Source organism: Balaenoptera physalus (assembly GCF_965194825.1).
Source record: "Balaenoptera physalus genome assembly, chromosome: 2".
Lineage (NCBI taxonomy): Eukaryota > Metazoa > Chordata > Mammalia > Artiodactyla > Balaenopteridae > Balaenoptera > Balaenoptera physalus.
In genome coordinates, this window is record NC_138883.1 from 5,707,966 (window position 1) to 5,722,794 (window position 14,829).

Genomic DNA, 14,829 nt, shown 5'->3' on the forward strand with positions numbered 1-14,829 from the left:
CTGGAGGAGGCTGGTCTCCGGTGTCTGCAGAGGGCAGGGCCGGGAGGGGCAGCGTTGCTGGCTGAAGATACTGGGCCAAGGGCAGCCTCCAAGGCCTGGGGTGCAAGGCATCTGGAGGCTGTAGGGGCCGGACGGGCGTGGCCCGGGGGTGTCTCATGCAGATGGCGCAGCTGCAGACACCCATGGAACACCACGGGGACCAGGCCCCTGAGGGCCCCGGAGAAGAGGGGGCTTTGTCCTCAAGGACAGTGCAGCTGCGGGGAGGCAGATGAAAACCACCCATCACAGGTGGGCCGCCCGCCTGGGCTTCACGCTTCGCAGCACAGTGATGCCGGCAGTCACAGAGATACACAGCTGGCCTCAAAGACCATGTGTCTGGGGCCTGGAGCTTATCACCTGGAGTAAACCCTGCACATCTGACAAGCAGCATAGTCTTGTAGCGTTGTATTTGTGCATGCGTGAAAGCGTCAATTTGATAAAACAAACATTTCAAAGAAGTCATGGTAGGCAAGCCTGCTATACTGTTTCTTCTTCTTTTTCTCCCTTAATATACTGGGTGCCTTGAATATAAAATTTGACCTGGGTTTCTCCTGTGCTCTCAGAGCCATGAGGGTACAGACCCAAGGGAAGCTTGTGCTCGTGAGTATCAGGACCCATGTACAGGGATGTCCATGGCAGCATTGCTGGTTACAGCAAAAAAACTTGAAACAAATGTCCTTCAACAGGAGAAAAGTAAAGGTAATGTATTCATGCAATGGAAATTAGATGGCAGAGTTCTCAGCTGGGGAGATTTTGCCCCCAGGGGCCATTTGGCAAGGTCTGGAGACATTTTTGGTTTTGTTTATTAATTTTTATTTTATATTGGGGTATAGTTGATTTACAATGTTGTGTTAGTTTCAGGTGTACACCAAAGAGATTCAGTTATACATATACATATATCTATTCTTTTTCAGATTCTTTTCCCATTTAGATCATTACAGAATATTGAGTATAGTTCCCTGTGCTATATGGTAGGTCCTTGTTGATTATCTATTTTATATATAGCAGTATGTATCTGTTAATCCCAAATTCCTAATTTATCCCTCCCCCTACTCCCACCTTTCCTCTTTGGTAACGGTAGATTTGTTTTCTAAGTCTGTGAGTCTGTTTCTATTTTGTAAATAAGTTCATTTGTATCATTTTTTAAGATTGGAGACATTTTTGGTTTTTACAACAATAGGGGCAGGGGTGCCACTTCCATCTAACTGGTGGAGGCTGGAGATGCTGGTAAACATTCCGCAGTGCCGAGGGATGGCCCCCGTCCGCCCCGACAATAAAGACTTCTCCAGTCCAAATTGTCAACATGCTGAGGCTGAGAAACCTCTTTATACAGCCAGCCGCACAAATAAATGAACCACAGTTACATAGATCAACGTAATAATACATGACTTAAAAGCTTGTTGCCAAAGAACACATGAAGTATAATACCATTCAAATAAAGTCCAAAAGCATGCAAAATTAAGCAGTATATTAGAAGGGAGAAATACAGTATTGTGAAAGCACAGGAATAAGCAATGCAGCATTCAGAATCGTGCTTACCCTGGGGTCAGGTGGGCTGGCCAGGTGACCAGGAGGGGCTCCAGGGGCCGGCGAAAGTGGTGATTCCTTAAGCCGGGCAGTCGGGTTCCAGGCACCTGCTGCTCTGCAGTTTGTTGTGATAGGAAATCGTTCATAATAAGAACAGTGTTTTTAAGCGCACTGAGGTGGGAACTGGTCCTGCAAAGAGCTCCCCTGACTCAGTTTCCCTGTGATCGAGCATCCCTCCCTGCCCTGCTCCTCGGGGCAATGGTCTGAGTGGATGTCAGCTGTTGAAAGGGGAGGAGGTTATTTCAGTGGCTCCAGCTGGGAAGGGAGAGACAGGGAGGAGGGATGCAGATGCTGATACCTGCCCCACACCACCCCCCCCATTGGTCCCTAAAGGCACCTTTCTCCCACCTCTGCCCAGGCCTCTGGCCAGCCTGGCTTTGCAGCCTCCTGCCTGTCTCCCGGCCTCAGTGGACCCTCTCTGATCCATTCTTCCCCTCACACCTCCTGTCACCTGCTATCAAACAAAAGTCTGCCAGTTTTCTCTTTGCTCTATACTCTTCTGTGGTTCCCACTGCCCTCAGGTTAACCTTGAGGCTTTTGCCTGTGACATCAGCGGTTCCAGGCAACCATCTTGTGCGTCACTGACTTCCTGATCCCCAGAACACGGGTTGACCATTGGGTAATGGTGTGAGTGAATGAGCCCACCCTCCCCCCAGACCGCCCAGTGCTGCCCTCCAGGGGGTCGACATCCCCGCAAACTTGCCTACTGGTGGGCCCAGCATCAGTGCAGTTTCCCCACCTAAAAATGTGGGAGTTGAGACACTTCATCACTAAACCCCATATTCCATGCTGCACCCATCCCAAAAGGAAGTTGGTGGCAGCCCAGGGCCATAGCCGGCATCCTTTGTAGCCCCGTTTGCCAGGGGCAAGCACTAGGCTTCCTGGACAGTCCTTGTTTCAATGTACCTCAGGGTTTGCGTCTGGAAAATGGGTGCAATTTCAATGTACATTATGGGAAGACTGTCCTGATCCAGAGGGTGGGGAGAACGCACAGGGAAGGGAGGCGCGCGCATCTCTCCAGAGCTGGGCAAGAGCCCTGCTAGTTGCTTGACACTGGCCCCTGTGGAGGAAGGCTCATATGAGAAAACTGTGGCTCAGTGAGGTTAAGAAACTGGCCTAGGGTCACCCAGCAAGTTGGTGAGAGAGGAGCTGTGAGATGGAGCTAACAACATGCAGTGATTGATCTGTCAGCAGGAAGAGCTGGAAAGCTCTTCCCAGTGGTCCATCCAGAGGCTCGGGGAGTCTCTCTGGCTTGGTAGCAATGTGGAAGGCTGAAGTAGTTGGAAGCTGGGTGATGGACATGGTCTGGGCACAGCGCAGGCCTCCACATTGTAGAACCAGAGTCACGGTGAAAGGGATGTCACAGAGAAATTGCAGTACAGGAGGCTGTAGTCTATGGGGTAAGGTGCACTCTCGGGCCGAGATGGTTGTGGGTTTGAATCCCAGCTCGTTCACTTGCTTGCTGTGTGACTTCGGACAAGTGACTTAACCTATGAGCCTCAGTTTGCCCCTTTGTAAAATGGGGATAGAGGTTCCTAAGTCACAGGACTGCAGCGAGGGCTCAGTGAGACAATCCCTGTAAAGCCTTAGCACAGTGCTGGGTAGATACATAAAAAGTGCTCAACTGCGAGTTCCCTGGTGGCCTAGTGGTTAGGATTCTGGGCTTTCACTGCTGTGGCCCTGGGGTTCAATCCCTGGTCGGGCAACTGAGATCCCGCAAGTCACGTGGCAAAAAAAAAAAAAGTGCTCAACCGACACTATCCTTTATTAATAATAATTACAGTTGCTTTTCCATGAGCCCTGATTTTTCATCATAGTGCAAGGGGCCTTCCCCTGTTCAGGATCCTCCCTGAGGTGGGGTGCAGGGAAGAAACCCCAGAGCCCAGCCCCGGACCTGGTCAGCTGCCACTGCCTTGCTGACCTGCAGAAATATTCAGCCACCACACAAACCTCCGCTGGCCACACCAGAGGCCTTGAGCATCCACCAGCCTCTGAACACTGCCCGTAAGTTCATACACAGTGATCTGAGTATGATCTGAGTATGTTCGTGGAAACAAACAACCCAGCCAACAGGAATCCACGTTAAATCCTGAAGCGCTAATGACACCATCATTCTGATCATCATGTGAGAGCTGGTTTAGAATCCCTGGCACCCACTGGGTGCTGGGTAAGTGGTAGGAGGTGGTAGTTATCATTTTTGCTGTTGTTGCTGCTGTTAACTATCAGAGCCCCAGGGAGGGGGCCACACATCCCCTGTGACTATTCCCCGCTGTTCTCTGCCTCTCCTGTATGTTCCGGCAATAAGGCATGGCTGTGTCCACACACACCCCTAACCATTGCCCACCTCTAGGCCTTGGCTTTGCTGTTCCCTCCACCTGGATTATCCCAACCCTCACCTTCCCCATCTACAATCTGATAAACTCCTACTCACTCTGCAAGATTCACTGGGGGGTCACCTCCTCCAGGAAGCTGCTCCCAGTGCCTTCGGATGCTCCCACAATGATGTGTTCTGCCCCGCTCTTCTGTGCTACTTACGACAACGCGTGTACAATGCATATGTGATTGCACATATACATACGCATTTATGCATAAATACTTAACCAATTATGTTTGTGTGTTCAGGAAATCAGTGAATGAAAGTGACCTTGGGCAAGTCATTTCCCTTCTGGGGCTCAGTTTCCTCATTTGCAAAATCAGGGGCTCAGACTCAATTGGTCACGTACTGAAGGGTCACACATTCACTCAGCAAACAGCAAATAATGGCTGCTCTGAGGTCTCTGTTCCGGGCCCCAGCCACAGAGGAGATAAGAAAGCCTCTTCCCCTCCCAGTGAGGAGACAGTCTGCTTACCGCCAGTGTGCTCTCACCATTTCCCAGGTTCACAGACACTGCGATTGGGAATTATTTTGTCTACTGTGTATTAGTGTACTGGCTCTCAAAAACATTTGTGTGGCTTTAAATGGACACATACAGCCCTGGAGATTCAGAAGAAAAAAAATTGGGGAGCGGTGGTACATCTTTATTTTTTAAAAGACCCACAGCTACTTTTACTGGGCATCTAGAGAATTACTGTATTAGAGATCCATGATTTGGTTTTACTGATTTCATGACAAAGCAGAGCTAAAAAAGCCAAGACACTTGACATTTCAGATCCTGGCTCGGGGTACAGGGTCTGTTGGATGGTGAGTGTTCTAGGGGGCTTGGCACCTCTTGCTGGACCCTTAGGGAGGGGGCTCTGGCTTGGATGGTTCCCCTTGCTTCAGGACCCTTTTTTAGCTCTGGACCCTCTCAGCCTGCTGCCATCTATCCTGCTCTGTCCCTGCCTGTCCAGCCATGCTGCGGAGAGCAAAGACTGTCCCTGGGACCACCCACCCAGTAGCCTCATCTCTAGCACCTTGTCTTGGCTGCACCAGGGGGATGTTAGGGATGCTCTCCTGATTCTTGGTGAGGGGGACCCATGCCCACAGTCTGTAGATGATGCAAGCAAGCCCCGTCCAGATGGAGGCTTTTTTTTTCTCTTGGAAAGTTCAGCTGAAGCTGCCAGCTCTGCAGGATGAGAGGACAGAGATGCAGGCCACGGGAACCACCTGGGGCCACACACCAAGTTGGGGTGGCGGTTCCCACAAGCAGTGTTAACCATCTCAGCAACTTCCCTAGTGAGCCCACGTGTCCTACGCTCACCCCTCACTCTCCCAGCTCAGGCTTTGTTCTGGGGAGAGCCTCCAGTGAGCTATTTAATCTGGTTGGCCTTTTGGGGGTAAGAAAGACCTGTACCCTTCCCAAGCGGGAGCTGGAACCCTTTCCCTCTTCAAACTCAAACTCAGATGCACAGTGGGCTGGGTCCTCGAAGCACAGTGCCCCAGTGGGGAGGGTGACCCACCGCAGGCTCACCTGCCTGGGGGAACCTCGGCTACCCTGGGGCTTGACCCTCAAAGCTATGCTCTGCCTGGCACATCCTCTCCCTGAACATCTATATGGAGAGAGGGGGAGAAGGGTGGGGAATGAGGTCCTGAACCTGGACCTCTCTGCAAACCCCTCACCCCCATCCCTTCTCCACACATGGGCCAGAGTGAGTCTCTTAAAAGGCAAATCAGATCATATTGCATTCCGCTAACCCCCCACTGCTTTCCCAGCTGCCTTAGAATCATGGATGATCTGGCCCCTCTGACCTCATCTCTCACTCTTCTTCCTGAGTCCCCTCCCAGCCCCACTGGCCTTCTTTGAATAGGCCACTAACAGGCCAACCCTAGGGCCTCTGCACTAGCTGTTCCCTTCACCTGGAGTGCCCTTCCCCCTCATCTTTGTCCTTCTTGTCACTCAGATATCAGCTTAGACGCACCTCCTCAGAGGTCCTCCCTGACCAGGGATCTAAAGTAACTGATAATCACTTTCTGTGACAGCAGCTTGTCTTAATCCCCTGCACAGCACTTATTACAGACTCATAGCTATCTAGTTTGTTTATTATCTTCTCTCCCCTCCTCCCCGCAGGGTGCAAAGTCCCCCTAGAGGGCAGTGGCCTCCGCCGTTGTCCCCTACAGAATCCCCCAGTGGTCTAGAAGAGGCCTGGCTTACAGTAGGGGCTGTACACAGTTGCCCAATGAATGGTTGAGCAGCTGTAAATGGGGACATCAGCTGTTGCGCGGGCGCGCGCGCCAGGCCGTGGCGCTCACGGTCGAGTGCGCGGATTTTATCTCGTTGCGGGTCCCGGGGGAGGGACGCCCACCTCTGGCCGGCTGGCAGCAGACGCGCAGTAAATGCACTTCAGGGACGCGAGGATAAACGAGACGGACTCACACAGCCAGTGGGAAGACCCGGGTGCCGGGCCAGGCTGCGGTGGGGAAGGCTTTTCGCCGCCGACTCGGCGCCCCCAGAGTTAAGACCCCAGTGGGAGACCATCCTCCACCTTCCCCCGTGGTCTCCACGTCGTGAATCACAGATTCTCTCCCGAATTACGGGACGAGCGGTCGGGTTGGCGGGGGAACGGTGCGTGTCCCCGGCGCCCTCGCCCCCTCCTGGCAAGGAAGAGGGTACGGACCGTGCTCCGGGACGGTTGGCGAGGCCATGGCCTTCCCGGTGCGCAGCCCGGGGCTGGAGTGGAAACGCCGCAACCTCTGCGCGCTCCGGCAGGGGACGGGGGTGGAAATGGGGGCGGAGGAGCCGGCGGCAGGGAAGGGGACAAAGAGCCGCTCTGCCGCCGGGGAGAGCGACCCCCGTGTCAGAGTCCTATTGTCCGTCGTATCTCAGACTAAGCTGGACTCTGGTGCCCCCGGGAGGGAGAAGGGGAGCTGTCCTTCGGATCTTGGGTATTTGTTTATTTGGGGCGGGGGAGGCCGGGCGGGGCACGCGGGCCCAGGAAGGGGCTGGGCGCCCATTTCCGCGCGTCTCCTTTAAGGGAAGCCCTGCCCTACCTTTCCCACCTTCCCCCTCCTCGCAGCCGTACCTGCATTTTAAAAGCGCCCTGTAGCCCTGGGATTGGCCGAGGCCGCGTCCTCCCGGCGCAGAAACTTGAACCGCCGGTGGACTGTACCATCTCCGCGGCGTCCCCCGCTTGCGCCCCGCCCCTCCCGCACACCCCCGGAGAGGCCCAATCGGACGGGAGTGGGGGCGGGACCACGGCTCGAGCGCGCCTGTGGCAGGGCCCCGGGCGGGCGCACGGCGCGGGGGGACGTGGGGGCCGGCCGTGCCTCGCCCGCTCCCTTCCCCGGAGGCGGGGCCGGGCCGCGGCGCCCCGCCCCTCCCCGCCCGGAGTGGGCGGGGCGGCTGGGGCTCCGGAGCTGGGCCGGGGGCGGGCCTCCGCCTGCTTCGCCTAAGCCCGGAGAGCGCCCGGCACTGCAGCCGCCGACGCAGCAGCGGTACCAGCTCGCCGAGCCTCGAGACACGCGGGTTCCCGGGCGGCCCAGGAGGGCGCTGCGTGAGGGCGCGCGAGGCGGCGCGGGGCAGGCCTCACGCGCCCCTGGTCGCCCCCCGCCCGCGGGCGGACCGGCCCAGCGCAGCCCCGGCACGGGGAGCGCCGGCCGGGCGAGGGCGCGGGCGATGCCGCGGTGACGGCCCCGCCATGGCGAAGCCCCCGGCGGCAGCGGCGGCGGCGGCGGCGTCGTCGGAGGAGCTGAGCCAGGTGCCGGACGAGGAGCTGCTGCGCTGGAGCAAGGAGGAGCTGGCGCGGCGGCTGCGGCGCGCCGAGGGCGAGAAGGTGGGCCTCATGCTGGAGCACGGCGGCCTGATGCGCGACGTGAACCGGCGGCTGCAGCAGCACCTGCTGGAGATCCGCGGCCTCAAGGACGTGAACCAGCGGCTGCAGGACGACAACCAGGAGCTGCGCGAGCTCTGCTGCTTCCTCGACGACGACCGGCAGAAGGGGCGCAAGCTGGCGCGCGAGTGGCAGCGCTTCGGGCGCCACGCGGCCGGCGCCGTGTGGCACGAGGTGGCCCGCTCGCAGCAGAAGCTGCGCGAGCTCGAGGCGCGCCAGGAGGCCCTGCTGCGTGAGAACCTGGAGCTCAAGGAGCTGGTGCTGCTGCTGGACGAGGAGCGCGCGGCGCTGGCGGGGGGCGCGGGCGGCGGCGGCGGCGGCGGCGGCGGTGTCGCCGGCTCCCGTAGCTCCATCGACAGCCAGGCCAGCCTGAGCGGGCCGCTGGCGGGCGGCGCGGCCGGAGCGGGGACCCGCGACGTGGGCGACGGCAGCAGCACGTCGAGCGCCGGCAGCGGTGGCAGCCCCGACCACCACCACCACGTCCCGCCCCCGCTGCTGCCCCCCGGGCCGCACAAGGCTCCGGACAGCAAGGCTGTCGCAACGCGCAGGTCCCTGGACGACCTGTCGGCGCCACCGCACCACCGAAGCATCCCCAACGGCCTGCACGGTAAGGACGGCACCTGCCGGGCGGCGCGGGTCTCGGGCCCAGAGTCCCTTCCCCCGCGGGCAGCCGCCACTCTAGACCCCTCCTCCAGCTGGCATCCAGAGAGATCCCGAGCCCACCCGCAGTGGGGCTTTGGGTGGTGATTTTCTGGTTACGTGGTGGAGGCGTGTCCCTGCCCCTCTGAATACGCAGCGGGCCGGGGACCGCCAGACCCCGGAAAAGTTTCTCTCCTGCGGAGTTTATCAGTATCAGAGTCTGGCGCTGTAGGGCTGGCTGGAGGCACCGCATCCCTGCCTGGAAACCGTTGTCCGGGAGCGGGAAGTTTTTAATGGAAAAGAAAGAAAGAAAAGCCCTTTGAGGGAAAGTGAAATTCCCTCTCTTATCTGGAGCAACAGGCAGCCCCAAACCTAAGCAGTGTTCACCTGTGTACTGGGGCTGGAATTCCACCTGACCTTCTCCCTGCTGCCTGCCCGCTGGGAAGGATCAGAGGCAGGTGGGCCAGAGTACCCGGGGCTAAGAGCCTTCCTCGTTTGCTGTTAGTCCTGCCTTTCTCAGGGCTCAGGGAGCTTTCTCAACCGAGGTTCTAAAACTTTCCAGAGGAATACGGGCTTGGAATGAATCCTGGCTTTTTGTCTCTGCAGGCCTCGGTTTCCTTATCTGTAGAATGGAGCCGATAATCCCTACCTCCTGGATTTGAGGTGGAGATAAAAGCCTCTGAAGGGCTTGTAAACTGTTGGTCACCTTACAGGAAGTGCCACAGTCATCTGCGTTGGCCAGGGTGTGGGTGGGAGGACCTTTGGCCTCAGGAAAGCTCAACTACTGTCGTCTTCCACGCCTGTGTGACTGTTGGGCCCAAGGCAGAGGGCTCTGTAGGAGCGGAGCAGCCGGCCCCCATCCCCAGCCCTCTGATCAGTGGTTCTTCCTGCTGCCTGTCTCCTCTCCCACCTCCCTGTCCTTCCACATTTTTAGTGGCTTGGCTGCTACTTCTGGTGGCAGTTGCTGCTGCCTGAACTATTTGCCTGAAGGTGGAGATTAAACAGCCCTTTCTGGTTCTCTTTAAAGGCTTTCCTAGTTCAGAGAAAGTGTATCTAGGCTTTAAGTGACTGTTCTTCCCCAGAGTGACAGCCTGGGGGTGGGGTGGGGACAGGGCGCTCTCTCTTTGGTTTGGTGGCCAAGTGGCCTCTGCAGGTGCCCGGGGTGGGGGGTGGGGCCTGGGGTGGGAACTGGACCCGGGGAGGTGGGGTGATAGCCCAGCACCGTTTTTCCTTCATTTACCTTCCCAGCCTGTGAGTTCAGGGCAGGACTAGGTTTAGAGGGATATTTTGTTACTGATTAGCAATCTAAGGCTACAACTTGGGTTTCTCTCGGTAACTCTGTATCCACTCCACCTCCCACCAGCAGTCTCCTTAAGGCCAGTGGGAGTAGCTCAGCGTTAGGCGGTTTAATATGTTACGGTTGCACTATCTGGGAAGTGAGGAGTCCCAGGCCCAGCCTCTCCAGCCTCGGCTTCTTGGGGGCCTTGGGAGGGTCAGATTTCTGGGCCTCGGTTTCCCCGAGTGCAGTACGAGGTGGGGGATTGCTGCAGTCCTGTCTGTGCCTAGGAAATGAAATGTTTCTGGTTTTCAGCTGCGTCATCAATGACACTTGGCGAGGGCGATTCTCAGCCGGGCACTGAAGCGCCGGAGTGTCAGAGCATATTTGCTGAGAAGTTCTGTCATGTTTTGGACGAGGAGACGCGGACCCTGTCTGGCTCAGGGTTTTGCTGCCTCAGTGAACGGAGCAGGAGTGGAGGATGGGACTCTCCCTGAGGTTCCCACCCCACTGGGGGAGGGGGGAAGGGTGGAGCTGTAGGGTTTCCTGCAGAATCCATGCTCCCACCAGCCCCACGCGCACTTGGAACAGGGCTGCCACAGATTTTGTGGTGGCAAAGCTTTGTGTTGGGGTGACATAAACATTCAGCATTATTATCGTGAATTTCAGTTATAGGTGGGATCGCTGTCGTTTAGTTTTGTCTCATAAAGTCACGCGTGGCCTTGAGATGTTCTCCCAACGATATGAGTAGGATGCCTGGAAACAAGGAAAGGCCCATCTCTTAGAAACCACTTTTCTGTACTTGGACCTGTAGTTTTGAGCGGAGAGCGAGCCAGAGATGAGGCAGGTAACAGGCCTCAGTCTGGGTGATGGCGAAAGGCGTCAGATACCAGGCTTGTGCCTCGGGCCCTTATCCCCATTTTACAGCCAAGCAAGTGGAGGCTCAGAGAGGTTCTGAGCGTTTCCTGGGAAAGCAACTGAGATTCAAATGTCTCAGTCTCAGTTGCCTGGGTGGTGCCCTGGGGGTCCTCTACTGCCCAGGCTGTGGGCTGGCTTGCGTCTCCGGCAGCCCGCTGTCATTGTGGCCGATAATATTCATCAGCAGACACTGCTGACTCCCTATTCTTGGTTCCTGACCCACGTTTGCCCTCCATCTCCCATCCTGGGAAGTGTCACTTCCTTATCGGTGACCACTGAGCAGATGTCTGATAACCCCATTACCCAGAGGGCTCAGACTGTCTCGTGTTCAAATCTCCACTCTTCCCTCTTCTCTTTGGCCACTTACTTAACTGCCCGGAGCCCCTTTCTGCTCTTCTTCTGTAGAGTGGGGCAAGACCCAAAGTGCCCCCTTTAGCCCTACACACAGTGGGCCTCGACAGCTGTCAGAATCCTTGCCGTGCATACTTCTTCCAAGGCTCCTCATGAAAAAGAGGGACCTGTTGGGGGTTTTCCAGATAGACATCGGTGTTCTCTTTGAAACTCTGTTTGCTGTTTAGACAGACAGCTCGCTTGAATGTTTGCGACTGAGCTGGTGTCTGGTGGCACCTGCGGATGTGCTGGGGAGCAGTGGTCCTGTAGTCCTCTCTCGGAAGCTGCGGGGTACCTGCAGCCCTTCCGGATGCCGTAAGGGCCCTAAGCAGCTGTGGTGGGTGGTGGCCCATCGGTATTCCAGGCCGCCCCTGGCTGGGGCTGGGCCTGGTGGCCCTGTGAATGGGGATGCAAATAGGCCTTTCTCTTGGTTGTTTTGTTTTGTTTTGTTTTGATAGAGGTCTGGGCTGGGCTGACTGAAGTCTGGACTGGGGCGCTCTTTACTCTAATCCGGTGGGGCAAACTGAGGCAGGCGAACCCCAAACATCAGAAGGTCAGGTTTGCCACTTTGAACTGATGCAATTTTCAAACAAAAGTATTTTCAACAATCCTCCCCTCCCCCTCCCCATCCTGGGTGTCCCACCTTCTTTCTCCCTTCCCCCCACGTCCCCATTCACAGCCGTCCCAGTCCCCCCAGCACACCACGGGGTCCACTCCCCTTTAGCTAACCCACAGAACCCGGGGCCTCCAGCAGCCTTTGTGTGGGCCCTGTTTACTTTTAAAAGTTTGGATGAAAAATTTGAGCTTCTCAAAATAAGATGGGTTTGTCCTCCTGCTTGTGTTTTTGTTGGTTTAAAGGGAGGATGGAGCAAGGGTGGTCTGGGCCTTTAAAAAAAGACAGAGCTTCTGGCCCTGAATAGGTCTTTTATGAGGGGCCTCCCAGCTCAGCAGCTCCTGGGCAGGATGCTAATAAGGCAGCTTTTCCTAAACCCTGCCAGGCCTGGGGGCAAAGGTCAGTGAAGACAATGGGGCAGGTTGAATAAGCTTTTCCCCCTTCCTCCGCATCCTGACCCTGATCATCCATCACTGGCCTTGGGGTACCGAGCCCCCAGGGCCACATACCAAAGGGGGGCTGGTGGTGAGGAGCTCACTGGCCTGTAACCCAGGGCAGGACCAGGGTGTGCCCAGCACTTCACAGTTTACCACAGAGGGTGTCCCAGTCCCAGCTCCATTCTGTTCAGAGCTCCCAAATGGTCCCATATCGCAGGTGGGGAAACTGAGGCATGGGGCGGTATGGTGACTTTCTCCCAGTCCCGTGGGCTTGTTGGGGGGCCTGGGATCATTCTGGGGAATCAGTCTTGGCCTCCGGTGTCAGTCTGGGCCTGCCGCCCTGTGCCTGCTGCCCTTCTGGACCGGGACAGCCTGAGACTCCCATGGGAGACCCCCACCAACAGTGGAAAGCTGCCCGGAGCTTGGTCCTGGGCCGGGCCCCCTGTAGATGGACCCAGGCAGGATGGGGCGGGAGCTCCAGAGGCTGGACCTGTGTAGCAAAGGTGTGGCACCTGTTCTCAGTCCAGACCCAGAGGCTCAGTCGTGCTGTCCTGCTTCCTTGCATGACGTTCACGGCTCCGGAGATCAGTGGGATGGGGAAAGCGCAGGCTTCCCCGCACGGAGTCCCTCCTCACTTATATTTTTCATTCCCTCGCTTCCCTGCCAGGCTGGTTTCCCTCTGCTGTTGTGGCCCCAGCAGACCCCTTACCCATGGCCTGGCCTCTGAGTTCTTAGGACATAAACTTGGTTTCGTATCGTTCCCGGAGCAGCGCGATTAGCAAGGAAATCCTCTGCTGCTCATAATCTGTGTTTTGCACCCATGGGGATTTTCCGTGCCGTGTTTGTCCTTGTCATCAGCACAAGGAATTGGAAGCCTATGACCCTGCTCGAGTGCCAGGACCCCTGTGGACCTCTGTTTTCTCATCTGCAGAGTGGGAAGCTGTTGCCCGCCTTTGGGTTGAGGGAGGAGGGAGTGTGGTGTGTGTGTAAACTGTGCAGCGTGTGTGAGGTGGCAGCTTACTGCACCTCGAAGCCTCATCTGTGTCTCGAGGATGATACTACGCTGGTCCTAGAACTGAGCCTTAAAGGATGGGTTCAGTGACCCTCCACTGTCACCTGGACCCTGCAGACTTGCCTCCTCGGGGTGGGGATGGGGGACCCCCTGGCACATGCTCGTGAGGGGGGCCCTTGTGCCCACCCCGTGTCAGAGCCAAAGGAGTCCTCGTCTAGTTGAGCGGTGAGACACCAAATGGTGGCATTCCTGCAGCAGCAGCAGGTCTGCAGGTGGATCTGGACCGTGGGTGCCGAGAGCCCAGGGCCTGTGAGGTGTTCTCATGACGTGTGGGGGAGGCCCGGGGCCTGGAAGCCTCCTCATGGGAACAGAAAGAACCAGAACATTGAGCCGGGGGAAGAAAAGCTTTGGGGCTGGAGAGCTGCTGCTGGGCGGGGAGAGCTGTCAGCCCAGCGGGGTCAGTGCTGTGTGTAGCCCCCCAGGGTGGACCCCCAAAGTTCCAGCGATTCGGATTTCAGCCCTCGCAGACAAGAGCGGTCCAGGGGGAGTAGGTTGCATCTGGAGGTGGGGAGCTCCCTGTCAGGAGAGGCATGCAAGCACAGGGCATTCCTGAACCCACTGTGATGGGACACCCAGAGAGCTGGGCATCTGGCTGTGTGAGTACAGAACAGCGAGTAGAGAATAGTCGGGGAGGTGGGCGGGCAGGGCTGGGTGGCTGAGAGAATTCACCCTTCAAGCAGGAAGGAGGACAAGAGCAGACGTTTATTGAGTGGTTACTCAGTGTGAGTTCTGAGTGCCACTCGCGGTGATTCATGTAGCCGGCCTTGGGGAGCGGCGGTTCTGGAGCATTAACCTGGGGTCCGTCGTGGTGGCGGCCGGGCTGGGGACAGAGGGGCAGGAAGCTTGGGGCCTCCAGGGTGGCGATAGCTGTGACCGTGGTCACGGGAGAGAACCTTCTCTGAGGTTCTCAGATCAGGCGGGTCTGCCCCGAAGCCCTGCCCCCAGCCCCCGTCTGCCTCCTTGTGACTCCTGACCTGTGGGGTCAGGGGTCAGTCCTGAGTTGCTGGGGGGCTCGGGTAGAGCGGCACCTGTGGGCGACAAACTCTCTCTCTTTGCAGCCTCACTGTACCTGCCCACAGAAGAGTTACACCCACGGTTGCTCTGCCCACACCTGCAACCTGGGTGCCCGGGATCCAGGCAGGGAGTGCTCTGGGATTTCATCAGAGCTGGGGAGGAGGTGGCTCCCATCTCTCTGGAGCGAGACGACGAAGGGACCCCAGTGGCTCCCCCAAAGCCTGACGACAGAGGAACAAACTTGTCTGCTAAAGGGACTTGATGCTCCTTTGATCATGAACAGGGAGGAATGGTGCCCCTCTTCCCAGGCACCCAGAGCTGGGCGTTGTCACACGTTCCCCTCTTGCTGTCCTCTGCTGCCACAGGCCGGCGGGGGCAGGTGGCTGGAGTGTTATAGGGCAGGTCTGGAGCTGGGTCAGTCCCCTGGCGATGAGTGCCTGCCTGCCCTTGAACGGGTCACTGTTGGTCTCTGCTCTCTGGGGAGCAGGGCAGAAAGATCAGGAGTTTTATCGATTTGTTTGTAAGTGTTCTTGGGGTCACCCTGTGTATGATGTTTAAACAGAGGTGCGGAGCATCGTTTAACCAGAGCAGAAGCCGG

General features: G+C 57.2%; 1 protein-coding gene across 4 annotated transcripts in view; it reads left to right on the forward strand.

Annotated features, from left to right (window-relative positions):
- The first annotated feature begins 7,550 nt into the window (after positions 1–7,550).
- The window catches only part of CCDC85C (coiled-coil domain containing 85C), an 83,225-nt gene continuing 75,946 nt past the window's right edge, over positions 7,551–14,829 (forward strand). For all 4 annotated transcript variants that reach the window (XM_082450312.1, XM_082450313.1, XM_082450314.1 and 1 more), the window contains exon 1: positions 7,551–8,479. In XM_082450312.1, the coding sequence (XP_082306438.1) occupies positions 7,681–8,479 (799 nt within the window). In that variant the 5' untranslated portion in view covers positions 7,551–7,680. The remainder of the gene's footprint in view (positions 8,480–14,829) is intronic.